The sequence below is a fragment of the Prionailurus viverrinus genome, chromosome B4, assembly GCF_022837055.1.
Source record: "Prionailurus viverrinus isolate Anna chromosome B4, UM_Priviv_1.0, whole genome shotgun sequence".
Lineage (NCBI taxonomy): Eukaryota > Metazoa > Chordata > Mammalia > Carnivora > Felidae > Prionailurus > Prionailurus viverrinus.
The window spans coordinates 71,726,156-71,744,671 of NC_062567.1; the positions used below are offsets into that span (position 1 = coordinate 71,726,156).

The 18,516-nt window shown below is 56.3% G+C and overlaps 2 protein-coding genes across 11 annotated transcripts in view; one reads left to right on the top strand and one right to left on the bottom strand.

Moving 5' to 3' along the window:
- Positions 1 to 4,835: 4,835 nt before the first annotated feature.
- Positions 4,836 to 12,529, top strand: SLC48A1 (solute carrier family 48 member 1). Of its 3 annotated transcripts, XM_047865168.1 has the most exons (4): positions 5,001 to 5,085; positions 8,524 to 8,634; positions 10,506 to 10,673; positions 11,300 to 12,529. In XM_047865168.1, the coding sequence occupies exons 2-4, from the start codon at positions 8,586 to 8,588 to the stop codon at positions 11,434 to 11,436; spliced, it is 354 nt and encodes a 117-aa protein (XP_047721124.1). In that variant the 5' UTR covers positions 5,001 to 5,085; positions 8,524 to 8,585; the 3' UTR covers positions 11,437 to 12,529. The 3 variants fall into 3 exon arrangements, with proteins under 3 accessions (XP_047721122.1, XP_047721124.1, XP_047721123.1); XM_047865166.1 differs by lacking the exon at positions 8,524 to 8,634 and having other exon boundaries at positions 4,836 to 5,085; XM_047865167.1 differs by lacking the exon at positions 5,001 to 5,085 and having other exon boundaries at positions 8,452 to 8,634.
- Positions 12,530 to 13,523: 994 nt separating this feature from the next.
- Positions 13,524 to 18,516, bottom strand: part of HDAC7 (histone deacetylase 7) — a 36,741-nt gene continuing 31,748 nt past the window's right edge. For all 8 annotated transcript variants that reach the window (XM_047865153.1, XM_047865149.1, XM_047865147.1 and 5 more), the window contains 5 exons: positions 17,343 to 17,461; positions 16,729 to 16,862; positions 16,333 to 16,417; positions 14,923 to 15,061; positions 13,524 to 14,750 (listed from right to left, as the gene is read on the bottom strand). In XM_047865153.1, the coding sequence (XP_047721109.1) occupies positions 14,705 to 14,750; positions 14,923 to 15,061; positions 16,333 to 16,417; positions 16,729 to 16,862; positions 17,343 to 17,461 (523 nt within the window). In that variant the 3' untranslated portion in view covers positions 13,524 to 14,704. The remainder of the gene's footprint in view (positions 14,751 to 14,922; positions 15,062 to 16,332; positions 16,418 to 16,728; positions 16,863 to 17,342; positions 17,462 to 18,516) is intronic.

Genomic DNA, 18,516 nt, shown 5'->3' on the forward strand with positions numbered 1-18,516 from the left:
CATCATGTGGTGCTGCCATCTTCAACATGCGGCCCCTCAAACCATCAAAGAACGGAAATAGGGAACTGAGGGCCCATGGAAGATTTTCACGGGTCCAGCCTGGAAACGGCACACATTGCTTCCGCTTTGATTCCGTTGTTCAGAACTCAATCCCATGGCATCAATTTAACGGCAAGGACACTGGGAAGTGTTCCAAGTTCAAATTTGATAGGTAATGTGCCAGAAGAAGAGCCCTTAATGGTGAGCATTAGTGAGTAGGGAGAGTGGCTATCTGTCTTGTTGGGGGAGCGGGCAGTGCCGTCTGTCTCGGGTTGGGATGGGCGTGTGCTCTCTGCAAGTACCTTCCTTGGAGAAGAAGCTGACGTAGGAAGACGTGTAGGTGCGGGGCATGCTCGCGTACTTTGCAGAACAGAACAGAATCCTTCCATTCGTTCCCATTCTCATGGCCTTTCTCCAGGTGAGATCTTTTTTTTTTTTTTAATTTTTTTTTTCAACGTTTATTTATTTTTGGGACAGAGAGAGACAGAGCATGAACAGGGAAGGGGCAGAGAGAGAGGGAGACACAGAATCAGAAACAGGCTCCAGGCTCTGAGCCATCAGCCCAGAGCCTGACGCGGGGCTCAAACTCACGGACCGCGAGATCGTTACCTGGCTGAAGTCGGACGCTCAACCGACTGCGCCACCCAGGCGCCCCTCTCCAGGTGAGATCTTAATGATGCCACCCCTGGCCACCGAAATAGCCTCATGAATGCTTTCTCTGCTCCGATTTTCTTCTCCCGTCAAATCCAACCTGGATATCACAGTCTAAATAACCTTCCTAAGGCCTGGCTTGTGTCATGCTACGCCTGTTCAATGATGACAATAACAACAATTTTTTTTTATTATTTTTTTTAATGTTTTATTTATTTTTGAGACACGGAGAGACAGAGCATGAACAGGGGAGGGTCAGAGAGAGGGAGACACAGAATCCGAAACAGGCTCCAGGCTCTGAGCTGTCAGCACAGAGCCCGACGCGGGGCTCGAACTCACGGACCGAGAGATCACGACCCGAGCCGAAGTCGGCCGCTTAACCGACGGAGCCACCCAGGCGCCCCAATAACAACAATTTTAAGAGCGGCGACGAAAACTCGTTGAGCTACCGTGTCGAGTACTTTAACTGCGGTGTCTCAACGTATCTCAGTGGTTATAACAAGCCTATGAAGTATCATCGTCATTCCCATCATACAGATGGAGGTCCTGAGAAGTCCCTGTGCCGTCTAACACGGTAGGCACTAGCCATGCGTGGCTATTTAAATTAAAATGGAAAACAATGAAAAATCCAGCTCCTCGGTCACGCTAGCCGCGTATCGAATCCTCAGTAGCCGCGTAGGTGTAGTAGCAAATATTTTGAGAGTGTAGACATAGAGCCTGTTCTTGGCAAAAAGTTCAGTTGAGTTATGGGAACCTGCCTAGGGTCACGCAGTGAGTGGTGACCCCCATCTGAGTGTAAGATCTTCCGACAGTACCACATCACCTCTACAATCAAGAAGTTTCAGCCTGCTCTTAACCATTTTGTACGACCTGGGCCAGCTGTGGTTAGATCATTATTTCTCCTTCATTTCTTGTACAGTCTCATACCGCAGCATGACACGTTTGCTCACTGCTCTGCAATACTCCCACCGCGTCTACTCCTAACATTTGTGGTCTCCTCCTTTCTGTCTGCCCCGCTAATTAATTCCTATACGACCTTTAAGGTTCAAATAGCTTCAATAGCCGTGGCATCAGTTCCTTCTTTTTAATTTAATTTAATTTATTTATTTTGAGAGAGAGAGCACGCGCAGGAGAGGGGCAGAGAGAGGGAGAATCCCAAGCAGCGTGGGGCCCTACACGGGGCTCCAACCCATGAACCGCGAAATCATGAGCTCAGCCGAAATCAGGAGTCGGATGCTTAAACGACTGAGCCACCCAGGCGCCCCAAGTCAGTTACTTCTTTTTCATTCTCACTGCCTCTCACCTTTCAGACTCCCCTCATCTCTTGCCCTGGCAGTCATACCGCTACTGTTAATCATACTTGCTGACATTTAATTGAGCATCTACTAAGTGACAGGCACTCTTCTAAGCACCGGCCCCTCATCACAAAACTCAAAGTAGATATCACAGCTGTCCCCACTTTACAGATGAGGTCATTAAGGCACAGGACAGGTGAAGGACTTGTCCGGATGAGCTCTCTACTCCTAGTCTTTTCACAGGCAGTTCATCCTCATGCTAGTTTCTGGGCACATTTCTAGAACACAGAACTCTTACCTCCCTCCCCCGAGGAGAACAGCCTCCCGAGCAGAGCACAAAGGCCCTTTATGTTCAGAACCTTTCTGACTTCAAAACCCACCACTCCATCCACTGACCACAAACTATTTCTAGTTTCCTGAATCTGAATCTGTCATGTTATTTCTCCCCTCTGGGCTGCAGACATGCTGTTCCCTCTGCCTGGAGTGTTATTCCGGTAAGCCAGCTCTGAAGCCACCTATGGCAGCGCACCCTGGACCACAGGGCTTGCTCCCTCCTCTGACTCCATCACTGGCTCCCCAAGAAGGGTTGGGTGCTGAGCTTACCACATGAAAATTACTTCTCATTAAAAAATATGCCTTCCAATGGGGCGTCTGGGTGGCTCAGTCGGTTGAGCATCTGACTTCAGCTCAGGTCATGATCTCGTGGTCCACGGGTTCGAGCCCCGCATCGGGCTCTGGGCTGATGGCTCAGAACCTGGAGCCTGCTTCTGATTCTGTGTCTCCCTCTCTCTCTGCCCCTCCCCCGTTCATGCTCTGTCTCTCTGTCTCAAAAATAAATAAACATTAAAAAAATTAAAATAAAAATATGCCTTCCAAGCCATGGATGGACGGTCTTTTTTTTTTTTTTAAGAAGCTCCCCAGACTATTTTGAAGTGAGGCAAATGTGGTTTACATGGTTTATATCACTTCTTGGGCAATTAATCATGCCCTGCCTGGACTCCTTGTGATGATCACCTTTATCATTATTTATTTATTTATTTATTTATTAACTTTTTAATTTATTTTTGAGACAGAGAGAGACAGAGCATGAACGGGGGAGGGGCAGAGAGAGAGGGAGACACAGAATCAGAAGCAGGCTCCAGGCTCCGAGCCATCAGTCCAGAGCCCCACGCGGGGCTCGAACCCACGGACCTCCAGATCGTGACCTGAGCTGAAGTCGGATGCTTAACCGACTGCGCCACCCAGGCGCCCCTCATTATTTATTTTTTAAGTCGTTGCTGTTGTTTGTTTTGGAGAGAGAGAGAGGTTGAACGTTTGCGCGGGGAGGGAGGGGCAGAGGGAGAGAGAGAAGGAGAATCCCAAGCAGGCTCCACGCTTAGCGAGGAGCCCCACGTGGGGTTCCATGTGACGACCTGATCATGACCTGAGCCGAAATCAAGAGTCCGACGCTTAACCGGCTGAGCCACCCAGGTGCCCCTCACATTTACCGTTACTTAATGCTTCCCTCATCCACCGCATTCATCTATATTCAACAATGTTCACTAAGGGGCTACTATGTGCCAGGCACTCTTGGAGGTGTTCATGGGAGGGGAAGTGAGAAGGTCCCTGGCTCACGGAGTTTACCTTCTGGAAGGGTGTGGTGGGCAGAATAATTGCCTCCCTGACATGTCCATGCCCCAGTCTCCAGAATCTGTGAATATGTTACTTCACATGGCAAAAGAGATTTTGCTGGTGTGATTAAATTAAAGGATCCTGAGATGGAAAAACCAGCTTGGATTACCCAGGTTCTTAATCGCAAGTGTCCTTACAAGGGAAGAGGGAGGCAGCAGAGTCAGCAAGAGAGAAGACGTGACAGCACAGGCAGAGGTCAGGATAACGTGATTGTTAGCTTTGAAGATAAAGGAAGAGAACCCTGAGTCAAGGAATGTGGGTGGTTCTAGAAGCTGGAAAAGGCAAGGAAACAGATTCTCCCCTGCCATCTCCTTGATGTTAGCCCAGTGAGATCCATTTTTAGACTCCTGACCTACAGAACGATGCGATAATAAATGTTTGTTGCTTGAGGCCATTACATTCGTGGTGATTTGTTAGAGCAGCGAAAGGAAACTAATAGAGATACAGGCGACTTCTTTTGCACAGGTATGTGATGGCCCTCCCCACCTAGATCGTATGTGCTTGAGGGCTCTGGGTTCTGTTTGATGTTCCCTCCCAGCTCCCAGTAGGAAGTTGGGGTCACAGTGGTAGTTCAATATACTCCTGCTATAGATTCTGAGAGTGGGGATGACGTTTGGTAGGGATTTGGGGTGGGGGAGGGGGGGATGAGGCTCGTGGAGATGAAAGGAAGGGGAAGCTGTCTGGGTGAGCGAGGTGTTTGAGGTTACAAGGTGATGATCACAGCGCTGGCGTTCTCATACTGCACGGTGAAGTATCCCCCGAGGTGCGCGTAAAAAAGTCCGGGGGAGGGAATCTGGTGGATCCGGGCAGGGTGGAAGGAATCCTATCCACTGTGCACGTTCCTATTTCCCAATTTTTATATCTTAATTTTTAAGGAGAAATTGACAGGGAATTTTAAGCGAGACTTTTATACTGAGATAAACATGTTAAAGCAGTCACCGCCGCCGGCTTGTGTACACGTGTTTCCGGGCCCCGCCCAGGCCCAAATATCGAGTCCGCGGACGAGCCCCGGCACCCGCCTCGTTACCAGGCGCCCCCCAAACCAGCCGGGAGGCCCAACGGCCTCGCTTGGCGGAGCTCCGGCCCCGCGCGGCGAGGTTCCGGGCGCGGGCGGCCTCCGGCCGGGGAGGGCGCTGTGCCGGCGGCGCGGGGGGCGGGCCGGGGGCGGAGCGCGGGGCGGCCGGCGGCTCCCGGCTCCCGGCTCCCGGCTCGCGCGGCTCGCCGCCCCGGCCCCGGCCCTGCACCTGTGACTGTCGCGGCGCTCGCCCTCCCCGCCCGGCGCCCGCGGCCCCCATGGCCCCGTCCCGCCTGCAGCTCGGCCTCCGCGCCGCCTACTCCGGCCTTAGCTCCGCGGCCGGCTTCTCCATCTTCCTCGTCTGGACCGTGGTGTACAGACAGCCGGGGACCGCGGCCATGGGGGGGCTCGCAGGTACCCCGGGGCGCGCGGCGGCGGCGGCGGCTGCGGGGGGGAGGGGGGCTCTGGGTCCCGGCTGCGGGCGCGCGGCTGCGGGAGGCGCTGTCAGCTGCTCCCGGAGGCTCCCCGCGGGCCGCGCTGCCCCGGGGACCGGGGCGGGGGCGGGGAGCTGTTTACCCAAAACCGTCCGTGGGCAGCGCAGGCCCCGCGCGGGCCCGGGCGCCGGCGGGAGCCGATGCCCGCCCGAGCCCGCCCCTGCCCGCCTCGGCCCGCCTCCGCCGTTTGCACGAACCTGCCGCGCCGCCGGCGGGGCTGCCGGGTGACAGCGTCCTCCCCGCGCGCCGGCTTCCCCTGCCACCCTCCAGGCGGCCCCCCAGCCACACACACACGCCTGTGCCGGGGGATCTCCGCTCCTCAAGCGCCCCTTGCCAGGCGGCCGGGTGAGGCAGAGGAGGAGTAAGTGGAAAGGAGGGCTGGGGGTTCCTGGGGAAGCCCCTCTCCTCCAGCCAGTGCGGACCCCACCCCCAAATAGAGTCCTCAGCGGAGACCGGGGTGGGGGGGGGTGGGGGGACCGCGCTAGGGATCTGATGGAAACTGGACATTTTCTTCCCAGCACGTCGGCATGTCTTTGCCGCCCCTTGGCTGTGGCTCCTCTGGCAAGGTCTGCTGAACCCCGCGCTGGCTGCCTTTTCTGTGCTTTAAAGAGGAGAGGGGAGGCGAGCGCTAGAGTGAGAACGTCAGGGTGCTGGTGGAGGCAGGGTCCTCACCAATGCGCTGTCTTCGCTGTGCACCTTTGGGCACGCAACTAACCTCTCTGTGTCGTACAATTGGCGTGAAGACAAAACATGTTATTTCTACTTGCCAGCATTGCCTTCTAATACTTTCTGTGTGTCAGGCACTGTGTAGAGCAACCTGTTTCTATCATCTTATTTAATCTTTACATTAATCCTATGTAGGCATTATCATTGTGCCCATTTTACAGATAAGGCTTAAACTGAAGCTTAAATAAATAGCTGGCCCAGGGTTACACAGCTACATGAAATAATATGTGTGGGAAAAGAACTTTGGGAAAGAATGCATATAAGGATATTACTTTTGCATGTGGTGACCTGATTCCGTTCTTAAAATCCTCTGCCCCAAAGAGTCCTAAATGTACTAACTGAAAGTAACTGTATTTACTCATTGCCACCAAGTTTACTGAGTGCCATCCCTGGTAGACAAGGAAGGGGAGGTGGGATTTCTGCCTTAAAAGAGGAGCATACATAACCACAGCCTAAGCAATGCCAAACGGAGCCCTTTGGGGGGCACCAAGGCAGGGCACAGGGTACCCTGGCTGGGATGCTCTCATGCCTACCTAGATGCGCCCCCCCCCCCACACCTGTGGGTTTCTGTCCTCCCTGTAGGCAGCCAGCCCATCATTGCTCAGTTATCTACAGACCCCTGGCTCCCCCTCTGCGCCCCCTTTCCCCCAGCTACTTTGTTCCCGAAGGTTCTCTTCTTGAAGTTTTGTGTTGTTCCTGTTGGCCCTGCTGCTTTCTTTCCCGTTGGGAAGGGGTGTCTTCAGGCCAGGCCCTGTGGCTGCACTGAGACCTGAGATGAAGGGGCTGCTTGGGGCTGAGGAGGAAGGGGATCAGAGCTAGTGTGTTAGAGTCTGGCCCAGGGGGGCTGAGTCCCGCCTAGCCATGTGACCTTCGGCGCCTTGATGCCTCCTGGGCCTCAGCTTCCCCCTGTGGGAGGAGGTATCACTGAAAGAGGTGATCTTGGAGGCCCCCCTCCAGGTCGGAAATGCTAGTGTAGCGCTCTCTCTCTCTCTCTCTCTCTGCAGTGTTCATTTCGCAGCTGCCTCTTGGAAGGCTGTGGAAAAGGTCCTGTGGCTTGGGCTCCAGGGAGTGTGGGGTTTCCCTCTGACCCAAATTCTGCCCTCTCTCCCTCTGGGAAGGCTTCCCTTGGCCTCTGAGGCAGGCCGGCTGTGGTGTGGCCTGCCGGGAGAGGTGCTAGGCCAGCCAGCAGCTGGAGCAGGGTGCCGGTGCCTCCCCGACAGTCTGGCCTTCCAGACGAGCAGGAGGTGGCAACAGAAGAGCCAGGCTGCCTGGTGGTGGTGCAGCGGGTGGGGGGAGGGGTCGCCAGGTCATGGCCCCCCCTCCCCTGCCCTCTCCACCCTGAGTGGGTTCTGAGAGAGTCTGCAGCCAGTCAGCCTCCTTCCTCTTTTGGGGGTGAAGCATCAGCAGATTTACTGACTTGTGAGCACCCCACTTCTGACTTGGCATTTTCCAGCGCAGAAACTGCTGAGTCACCAGAGGGCAGCCCCAGCACGCTCCTTCTCCCCTGCATGGGTGGAGACCCACCCTCGTCCACCTTGATGGGTGTCTGGGAAGAAGCGGCTTGGAGGAAAGGCATTTGCGGAGGAAATGGTTTTGCTGTGGGAATCCTGGGGAAACACAGACTCTTGTCCCAGGTCTGGTAGACCGAGGAAAGATAAAAAGAACAGAAAAGTTGCTCAAGGAATCTAAATGGCCCACATGAGCTGAGAGGGAGAGGAGCACTGGGGCCCGGGGCCTCGCTTTCCCCTAGGGCAGGGGTGGAAGGCAGGGGTGCAAGAACAGAGCGGAGCCTTGGCCTGCGCTCCCAGTTGCCTGAATTTCTCTGTGGGCTCCCTTGGCCTCCTCCTGGCTCCTCACCAACCCAGCCACTGGTGATACTCTCACTGACCACCTCTGTTCCTTCCTTGCCCTTATCCTGTTAGCCGTGAGCCCCAAGTGGAGCAGGGGCTCCACTCATTGAAGCAGGTGGGGTGAGGAGTGAGGGGTGAGGGCATGCAGGCCAGGGCAACTGTCCATTCAGCCCTGAATTGGACAGACCAGGCTTCCTGGAATCCAGAGCGTCCTGGGGAAGAGAGCAGACCTTGGGGACAATTGCTTCCTGCCTGAGGTGTGGGAGGGGACCAGTGGAGGCTCCTGACCACCTTGGGAGGGGCCCCTGTTCCAAGGGCAGTGGTGGGAGCCTGCTTCCAGAAGTGGCTTGTGTTTGGAGGCAAGGCCTGTGTGCAGGGGAAGTGAGAAGTGGGTATCGTGCCTGCTTATTAACAAAGAACGAGTACGTGGAACACCCAAAATGACCATCTTCCTTTTCCTAGCACTTTCTGGTACATGGGGGAGGGGGAGTTCTGGGGGCCCTGCTGCAGCACGGCCAGTGGACTAAGAGATGGCATTTCCACAGTCCCCTATTTCAGCATTTCCTAACCCAGAAATTGCTGAGTCACAGAGGAATAACTCTGACCTCCTTATTTTTCTCCTGAGCCGGCTCCAGAATCCTTGAGTGCTAACAGATCTTAGAGCTTCTCTACTCAGGCCCCTCCATGGAGGACTGAGGAAGAGGGTAAGCAGAGCGGCCCCACGCAGAAGCCCATTAGACTGTTCCTTGGATGCGCTCAGTGACCATATGCCTTCTTCCTAGGGCCCTTTAGAACCCAGTGGCATCCCCAGATGAACTTAGGATGCCTGTGAGAGGTCTGGGAGATGCTTCTGGGAAGGGTGGCCAGATGCCCTGCTCCAGATCGTATAAGATGTAAGCCGAAGCCATGAGCCACCTCTGGCCTGCTCCAGCTTGCTGTCTAGGCGGGGATGGATAGACGCTTGTTCCCGCTCGCCCTGATCTCAGGGCTGGAGGCGCCCACGGTCCAGGCCCCAGACCCCTGCAGAAGGTTGGGGTGGGGAGGAGCGGAGCTGGGAGAGTGCAGATCAGACAGGGTGGGAGGGGAGGCTGGGGGCGGGGCTGGCAGGGCTGAGCCCTCTCTAGGCTGGAAGCCTGGCGTCACCGAGTTTCCACGCTGGCAGGACCTCTGGGTTCACCCATTTCTAGATGTGGAAACACAAGGCTCTGAGAGGTCATGAGCAGCACAGCGGTGCCAGGCCCCAGGCTTCCTGGCTTCCAGTCTCGTGGTTTGCTGTCCCTTGCCAGGCTGCCTGAATTGTGACAGCTTCTGAGCTGATAACCAGAGCATAGTTCTGTGATGATGCTCCCCCCTGCCAGCCTCTTTTTCCCTCCTAACTTAAAAAAATATATATATGAAAAATCTTGGGCATGTAAAAAAGGATAGATGATTTAATGAACTCCCTTCTACTTAGCACCCGGCCTAAGAAAATACCACCGATTCAGTTGAAGCACTCTCCCACCCCCAATCTCCTGTCAACTTCCCTTCCTTCTCTCCCTTGCCCAAGATAACCACTTTCCCCAACCAGATGCCCACCCTTCCTATGCACATATGCTATTCTGCATGTAGTGTGTGTGACTGTCTTTTTGAAAGGTCTCCTGACTCCTAGGACCCAGCAGCCCGTGTAGCCCACACCCAGGTAGAGAGCTTACAGCTGGCTTTGCCGCGTTCCTCATTCCTTCCTTGCTGGGACCCCGTGGCCCTGCTCCAGACCCTTGCCAATGGCATTGGTATTTGTTCCACTCATGGGGCTGCACCGGCAGGCACGGCCCGGCACAGAGGGCACTCATTGTAGTGGCTGAGTGGCAGCTGGCATCTTAGTTTGCCCCGAGGGCAGGCCCAGGAAAGGCTGGGGTGTCTGGCCCGCCCTCTCAGCAAACTAGAGGGAGTGAGGTCGGGTCTAGCCAAGAGCAAGAAGGCCACTTGGGTGCTGGGTGGCATTGGGGGGGTCTCCCTGCCGGGCTTCCTCACTCTGCAAGACCAGTCCAGGGAGTTGCGAAAGGGCCAAGAGGTCAGCCACAGGCCTCGAGGTGTCTGGGTTTTGGCCTCTGAGGGCCAGGTAGAGCAGGAGCATCAGGGTGAGAGGGCCACTTCCCCCCTCAGTGGCCCTCAGGGTAGGGAGTCACAGGTCCTCAGAAAACAGGCTGGACTGCATTGATTCCCAAACCTGCTGATGTCAGGACCTCTTCACGCCCTTGAAAAGTAGGGAAGCCCCGAGAAAATTTTGTGTACGTGGGTTCTGTCTATCCATACGCACCATACTAGAAATTAAGACCCAGAACATTTTCAAGCACTTTGAAGCAATATTAAAAATAACCTTGCGTTGCCACAAATAACACTTTTGTGTAAGAAATATTCATGTTTTTCAAAACAAAAAAATTAGGGAGAAGAATGGCATGGTTCCCTATTTTTGCACATCACTTCAACATCTGGCTTAACAGAAGGCACCTAGATTCTCTTAATCTGCTTTTGCATTCAAGTCCTGGCCAGGGGCCTTGGAGCCTCCAGAATACTCCACTCTGCAGTCATGAGACAGTGAAAGGCCAACATTATCTTAGTAGTATTATGTAAACAGCTCTGGCCTCTGGGACAGAAAGGGCCCTGGGGTCCCCGGGGTCCCTGGGGCTGAAGGCCTGTGGGGCGGGGGGGGGGGGGGGGGGGGGGGGAGGGGGGGGGGCAGGGAACGGTGGCTCGCTCCCTGGGCTGACGAGTCTGTCCCCCGCAGGTGTGCTGGCGCTGTGGGTGCTGGTGACGCACGTCATGTACATGCAGGATTACTGGAGGACCTGGCTCAAAGGGCTGCGTGGCTTCTTCTTCGTGGGCGTCCTCTTCTCGGCAGTCTCCATCGCCACCCTCTGCACCTTCCTGGTGCTGGCTATCACCCGACACCAGAGTGAGGGCGGGTCAGGGAGGGAAGGGCATGGGAGGGCCACTGTGAGGGGGGCGGGGGCTTAGGAGCAGACCCGGGATTCTGGTCCTGGTTCCAAAGCTTGTGTCCGAGGGACTCCGGCAGATCACTTAACCTCCCGGTGCCTGGGCTTTCTCAGTGTTAAGGAGGGGAATGAGTACCCACCGCTAGGGGTGGCAGGGTTCAGTGAACTGCGTGCGAAGCGTTGAGCGGGGGTGTGCGCGCTGGAGGTCCGCAGTGACGGGTGTTATTAGCAGAACGGGTCAGTCCTTCCGCCCAGCTCTGGGATGGGAGCGCCCCCTGGTGGCGGCGACCAGCAAGCAGGCAAAGGCCCTTCCTGCCCCTAAGGAGTCTAATGATCAAGCAGGTTGGAAGCCGCGCAGGGTAAATGCAGGAAGGCCCAGTACAGGACACAGACCTGTGTTTGGCCAATCCTGACCTTCCCTCATCCCCACTACCTCCTGCCTGCAAACCCTGAATACTTTAAAACAGGTATCACACTCCATCTCTGTTGGAGTTTGTGGGGAGGGGTGGCCCCGGGCTGGCGGCATGGTGGCTGGGGTCCAGGGCAAGGCCCTCTCAAGTCGCGGTTGGGTTCCTGTCCCCTGCAGGCCTCACAGACCCCAACAGCTACTACCTCTCCTGCGTCTGGAGCTTCATCTCCTTCAAGTGGGCCTTCCTGCTCAGCCTTTATGCCCACCGCTACCGGGCTGACTTCGCCGACATCAGCATCCTCAGCGACTTCTGACCCGAGGGGTGAGGTTTCTGGACCCCGAAGGTCCTCAGGACCTGGACTCAGCCTCTGAGACACCAGACAGGCCTGCCACACCCCCCAGGAAACCCTAGATCTGTGGCAGAAGATACACAGCAAGAGGACTGCGGTCTCCCCAGAAGATGTCCTGCTCCCGTTGTGGGGGAGATCCGGGTGCGGCGGAAAGGGGTCCTTCCTGCCAAGTTGCTCCTCCTCAGCCTGGCTGGAGGGCAGCTTTAGACCTTTTCAAATGGATCTATTTTCTTAGCACTCAGTGAGGAATCTTCGCAAGGAGGGCCAGGGCAATGAGTCAAGGGGTAGGGCAGTGAGCCGTGACCTATGCCTGGGGGCACTCTCCCTCAGGCCAGGCTGGGAACCTGGGAGGTCAGGCCAAGTAAGGGATCTCTAGTAGAGGCCTCTCAGGCCCCAGCCCCAACACCCCATCCTGTTGTCCTTGAGAGTCAGGTAGCTGAACTCCTCAATCCCAGGGATGGCAATACTTGACTCTCTTTTCCCAAGGCCTGGGGACCTGAGAGTTTAGTGTCCCTCATCGCCCCAGAGCCGGTCTCCCATGAGTGTGCTAGAACCAGTCATCTTCGCCATACCCAAGCCCTCTCTTTTACACATACCGCCCTCCCCAAGCAGGACTCCCTGAACGAGGCCAGACGAAGTGTCTGGGAAAGGTGCCCTGCCCCCAGAAGGGCTTTGGGGAAGGGGGCAGCATGGTGCGGGCTGGAAGGAACCCCTCAGCTCCGTGCCCGGGCACCTCCAGCCGTACATTTCCATCCCTTCTCACATGCATTATCCCTAGCCACGAGACACCCCACCGACCCTGCCCCTGCCCACTGCCCTTCACCTAGAGCTTTTGTCTTTTTTAATCTCCTTTCTGAAGGACATCTGCTTTTCTGCCTATACACTGTCACAAGGGCTCACCTAACTCGGGAGGGAAGGAGCTATTGATCTTTTTTATGTTAGGCTGCCATGTTGCACGGTCTACCCTTTCCCCACCTGATGTGTCCTGCCCTTCAGCTCTTTGCCTTATCTGTGTCACTGTCACTTTAGCAGAAATACAGCAGCCATTTGTATCAGATAGCCTCTGGTGGTTCCTTGTGGGGTGGGAGTGGGGGAGGTGCCGTGGGAGCGGTAGGCAGGAAGGGCAGTGGGGGAGGGTCTCTAGTTAACCGGTCTCCTTAGCTCAAGTTGTGCCCTGGAGGGTAGAGGGGAGATCTGTGTCTCAGGGGCTGGAGGCCCTCTCCCTCTGGCCCCTCTTGGCATGGGGGAGCCCAGCGGCTTGGCTCTCAGCCCATCCCAGCCGGGGCGAGGATGCCCAGAGGCACGGCTTCGGCGCCACCAGCGGGAGGTAGTGCCTTGTCCCCCCAGAGGCCAGGACAGACAGGAAGGGGGTGAACCTGCTTCCCTTCATATTCTCCCAGGCTGAGGGCTCGGGGCCAGGTCTGAGGTGATGCAGCTGCTACTCCTGCCGCCTGGAGGAACCTGGCTGGCTCAGAACTATATAAAGATGGGCGTCGGCAGCCTGGCACCTTTCCCTCTGGTGACTGGATGAGCTTGTCCCAGCCTGTTGCCTCATGCATGGTCTCTTCCAAGCTCGGTATATGTTAAGAAGGGATGGTACATCCGAGCAGGAAGGGACCATAAACAGCGTCTATTTTTGGAGCCTTTAACTGATAACCAGAGGCCCCAGGAGGTGACATGACTTACCTGAGCCCCCAGCTGGGACTTGAACCCAGGTAGGTCTGATTCGCCACTCTCTGCGGATGCGTTAGTGAGCTGGGTGTGTGTATCTGTACCTCACACTCTCGGTGGGCCTTGGGTATACGGACCCAGACCAAAGCCGCTGCCTCTTTATTACCCCACCATGGGCAGGTGGGGGCCGCTAGGGTGCGTTCAGCATGGATTTTTCCTGCAAGGGAGCTGTCACAGAAGGGCAAGGAGCTGGAGGGCGTGCCGGCCCGCAGCCCGACCCTGGTCCCTCTGCCACACCAAATGAGACGCACACTGTGCCGTGTAGCCATAATATGCTCGCTGTGCCCCCCTCACCCCCAGGAGGCCCTTCCACAGGCACCTTTAAAGCAAATAAAACATTTATTGTTCAGATTTTTTTTCCATTTTTTTTTCTTTTTTACAAAAACATGCATACATACACAGGGGGTGGTGGTCCTCGGGAAGACACACACATACGCGCGCGTGCACACACGCGCACACGCACACGCACACACACACACACATACTCTCACTCTCTCTAGCACACAAATACTTTCCTTCTTGGCCCCAGGCCTGGACCCCAGAATCCTTGAAGACTTGGCCAGGGCAGCCTCCCCTCCCCCATGTCTTGCATCCACTCTCCCACCCCCTTTCCCCTCAGCCGAGCTGGTCCTATGGAGGGCAGGAGTCAGAGCTGGGTGAGGGAGACCCCAGAAAGAGAGAAGTCTCATGGAGGAGGGCAGTGACCAAGGGGTCCCTGGTGGTCATGCTGTGCTACTGAGGGGAGATGAAGAGTTTGGCACCATTGGCTCAGGAAGCACAGAACTCCAAGAGCACCTGTCTGCTCCACCAGGGCACTGAGATGGCGGACGTAGGGTGGCCTCTGGCAGGGGCAGGGACCAGATGGGAGGCCTGCCAAGGACTGCTCGCTCTCTTGGAAGGAGCTTTGTCTCCCTGCCCAGTGGCGGGGGGAGGGGGGAGGAAGCTTCCAGAGTCATCTGAAGAAGCAGGCGAGAGGGATTCCCCCTGCACTCAGGTATAGGGGACCCCCTGGCTCCTCCTACCCATCCCCTTCTCCCCCCCCTCTGGCCCAGCCCTCAGAGCCTCAGAAGGGCCACCCTGGTTGAGGCCAAGTTCACATTTCTGTGTGGAGCCTGGGGCTGTGTGCAAAGCCCAGGGTCTACAGAGCCAAGAATAGTGGTTATCAGTGAGCCTGACTGAGCCAGTCCTCCTCTGTGCAGTCCTGAGGAAGGGGGGCCCAGCCAGGGGCCTGCACCCCAAAGGGGTAGACTCTGTTCTTGAGAGAGCCCTACCAAGGGCTGGCTGACTGCCCAGCCTGCCTCTTCTCGGGGTCCTCTCTGGTCTCTATCCTAGACCCAGGGCCCTTCTCAGGCTCCTTGGGGTGACTGTCAAGGGGCCGTTCTCTGGCCCCAACTACCTGCCCAAAGGCTCTCTGAAGACTCCGGGAATGGGTACTATGGCCAGAGGTTAGAAGAGAACCAGGTCCGAAGGGCAGGGTGGGCAGGCAGATCCGTTCTAAGCCTTAGAGATTCATAGGTTCTTCCTCCTCCACCAGCTGTTGTGAGGGCCTGGGGGAGAGACAAGGATTGAGATGCCGGAGGGCCAAGGGCTGCAGGAAGGGCCTCAGCCTAACCTCCCAGGAAGCCTGAGAAGGCTGGGGCGGCTGTGCCAGGATCGGGGATCCTCAAGTTGGAAGAGTCCGAGGGGTGGAGAGCCTGTCGGCCAGGGGTCGGGCATTACCGCTCTTCAGCCAGGATGCCCACGGAGAGGGACGCCAGTGCGGTCACTGCCTCCACTTCTTCTGTGTCGGCCCCTGGCACCCTGGGCACCCAGGAGTCTGGACAGGAGGCCAGGCGCTGCATGCAGCCCCAGTATTTACCTGGGACAAGAAGCGGAGTCGGAAAGGGCTGGGGAAGCGAGCCCCTCCACCCTGCCACACCATGCATTCTAGACTGATATCAAGGCTGGACCCCTCAGGCCAAGGGCCCGACAGCAGTGGGCGTGTCCTCAGTTTCCGGTCAACGCTCTCACCTGCCTCTGCCTTCAACAGAACACGTTCCCCTACTCGGCCCCCCCGCAGCCCTGACAGGGTGAGCAGAGAAGATTCATCGTGGCTATGAGGGGGCTCCAGCAGGTGCCCAAGCCATTCTCCCACCTCTTTGGGTGAAAGGCCACCTGTGACCCATTCCCATAGGTATAGGGTTCCTAAGAGCACCAGGAGGGCTCAGTTTCTCCTAGATGGGGTCTGCATCAGAGTCATCTCACAGATCTCGAGCTCCAGCCTTCTGGAACACAGGATCTCACTCATGTGCTGTCCCCAGCAATGCTCAGCCCAGCACATAGGACAGGACAGCGTGGTAGGTGGGAAGGACAGAGCACAGAGAGCTGACCACCACCACGGCTGCTCTGTGTGGCTGTCGGCAAGTCACTTACCCACCCTGGGCTTCCACTGCTCCCGCTAGGCCATGGACATGACCATCCTGCCGACTGTTGTAAGAAATGATGTCTATGGGACATGCCCAGCCCAGGGCTTGGCCCAGTGTGTGAAGTACCCATGCAAAGTACCAGTGGCATCTTCACTGTTATGTATACTCACCCAACTGGCCCTGGATGTGGGGAAATCTATTTCATTCACTTTTGTATCCCTAGCATTGAACATGGGTCTTTACATAAAGTGCTCCATAGATGCTAAGTTGAAGGTGAAAATTTTAAATGCTTTCCAAATGTGAGGTTATTCCAAAACCAGCCCCCAGAGCAGGCAGCGCTCCCAAGACCCTGTGGCCAGGATTGAGGGTCAAGGCAGGAAGCAGCGATTTTGTCAAAAGGCCTAACCGTTGCTACTGGCCCAGCCTTGGCCTAGGGTTGTGGCTGGAGATTGGAGGACAGTCCTGCCTGGAGGAGGCAGGGGTTCCCTGACTCATGGTAGTCCTCACTGGATCCATCTGGAGGGCTCCAAGAGTATCCATTCATGGGGAGGGAGGCAGTCCCACCATTACTATTGGGGTGATTTGTAGGAAGCTCATTCCAACACTGCAGCAGAGACCCTCACCTGGCTGGTACTGGAAGCCAGGGGGCCCAGGTTACTGAGGGCAACTGACCCCTGAGCTTCTCCCAAGTCTGAGGGCAGGAGCATCCTCTCTCTATACTCACTGTGCACCTGGATCACGGCTTCCAAAGAGCGGATGGCGTTGAGGTTGGGTTTCTGCTTCCAGCCTTCTTCTGAGAGAGGATCCACCTACAGAAGAAAACAGTACATCAGCCACCAGTCTCTCAGGGAGCCACAGGCCCAGCTCTCCTACCCCAAGGGCCCTGGCTTTCCAGGCACAAATATTCATGTGCTCCTGACTCTGCCTACCGTTGGAAACACTGGTCCTAGACTTGACCTGGGGAAGGGGCACCCACTCTGTCCCCCTCATTCCAGGCCTGCCACCCCCACCCTATCTGCAAGCCCTCCAGGAAGCACTCCATCTGCCTGCCCTTTGGGGCAGTCCTGGGGGAGCCGGGTTCCCTGCCCTATAGATGCGCAGACGGGAGCAGACAACTCACCTTGTTTCCCAGAAGAGCAGCCACACAGGCCTCAGAAGCGTCACAGATGGCTGTGAGGTCATGGCCGCCTTCCAAGGCCAGCACCACTGCACCTCCCGCCAAGCTCATCAGCTGCTGGGTCATGTACCCAAAACCTAAAAGATTGGGTGGGGAGGAAGAGGAGAGGTGCGGCTGGAGGGGAGGCAGACTCTCTCTACCTCTGTGATTGCCCTGCTTGCTTCCTTTTTTATAATGATCCCCAGATGCATACACCTCTACTTCAAGGGCTTTCCCACGGACTCCCATGCAAAACCTACCCGTAAGCTTCAGTCACGGCTTGCAGAGCCTAAGGGACTGGACTTGCATAAGGCCCACAGCTAGTAAGTGGCAAGGCCAGAACTGGAACCCAGGGCATCGACTCCGGCTTATCTTATCCACTAAGCTTCACCATCTTCTCTGTCCCCCCAGGCCCTGAGCCCAGCAGGCTGAGCGGGCTTCCTCTGTTCTGAGAGTACTGCTCCTTCCCATCTCCCCCTCCCCCCCCAAAAAAACTGCCAACCCAGCCTGGGCAGTGCCTCCGCTCCCAGCCTGGCCCCATTCCCTGCCCCTCCCCCTGGGCTGGGGGCCCTCCTTACATTTAGCGGAAACATGGTAGCCACCCAGCGGGGCTGGGTGACCCTCGGCAGCATCAAACCCAGCTGACACCAGAACCAGGTCCGGAGAGAACTCTCGGGCAATGGGCATCACAACCATCCTGTGAAGGGTGCCAGATGTGGGGGCTCATCACTCTGTGCAGAGCTGCTGGGGGCACAGGCCCTCTCCCACCAGTTTTACTGTGTGCATCCTGTTCTTAGGACTCCTAGAGGCCCAATAACGGCAGGATAAATGGATCCCTGTGACCGCCTTGACCTGGCTGGCCACCCATGTCCCTACACAGCCTAAGGACTCAGCCACCTCGAGCTCTTGACTGGCAAGAGGCAGAAGGAGTCAAGGATGGGACAGAAAGGGAAGGAAAGAGGAGGGAGCGTGTGTATGTCTGCAGGGTGTGGTGGGCGGGGCCATGGTGGGGGCAGGTCCCTAAGCCTCTGGGACTAGAAACCTAGAACTTGGCTACCACCCACTTTGGCCTGAGTTGACCACACTTGACCACTTGTCACTTGAGAGCTGACTCTCTTGACGTCCTGGGCCACCCAGATCCACTCTCTCATCCTCTCCCCCTGCCGGCCCCCTCCACCCTTACCCTCCACACAGCTGCCTCCCTCCACCCTTACCCAACTCTGAGGTCCATTTGGATGTCTTTCAAGGCCCTGGGCTCAGAGCACACAGATACCAGGAACCCCAGTCCAGCTCTCATGGAGAGTATTTCCAGAAAAGTATTTGAAACCTACTTCCAGGGTTCCCTTTTCTCAAATGCAGAATGGGGACCCTGGAGTGAACCACATAAGGGTTCCTAAACAGAGCCCAAAGCCTCTCTTCTAAACTGCCTTTTCTAAAGCAACTTCCCCAATATGGACATCATCTGCTTGGTCTCTTTCTCCACAGTATAAATTACTTCTCTCCTGTGCAAAGCCCACCTCCTCCAGGCAGCTTTCTTTGACTGAATGTGGCAGCTGTGCTCCCTCCACCCTGCCTGTTTCTCAGCATTCAGTTGAACCTCGGCTCTTGGTAACATGTGACTTTATATAAAGCACCCTTGGCTTTTTCATTCTGAGTTTCCTGTCTTCCCATGGGGGCTGGAGGCTCCTAGAGGCAGGCGTAAACACTGCCTTTCCTTTCATTTGTCTCAGTCTGGAAGGCCCACCCTGGGAC

What these genes read in the sequence shown, in the direction of transcription:
- SLC48A1 (XM_047865166.1), top strand. Translation starts at nt 4,950, where the DNA reads ATGGCCCCGTCCCGCCTGCAGCTCGGCCTCCGCGCCGCCTACTCCGGC. An exon ending in GGCCATGGGGGGGCTCGCAG is followed by an intron (nt 5,086 to 10,505) that starts GTACCCCGGGGC and finishes TGTCCCCCGCAG; the next exon opens with GTGTGCTGGCGCTGTGGGTG. An exon ending in GGCTATCACCCGACACCAGA is followed by an intron (nt 10,674 to 11,299) that starts GTGAGGGCGGGT and finishes TGTCCCCTGCAG; the next exon opens with GCCTCACAGACCCCAACAGC.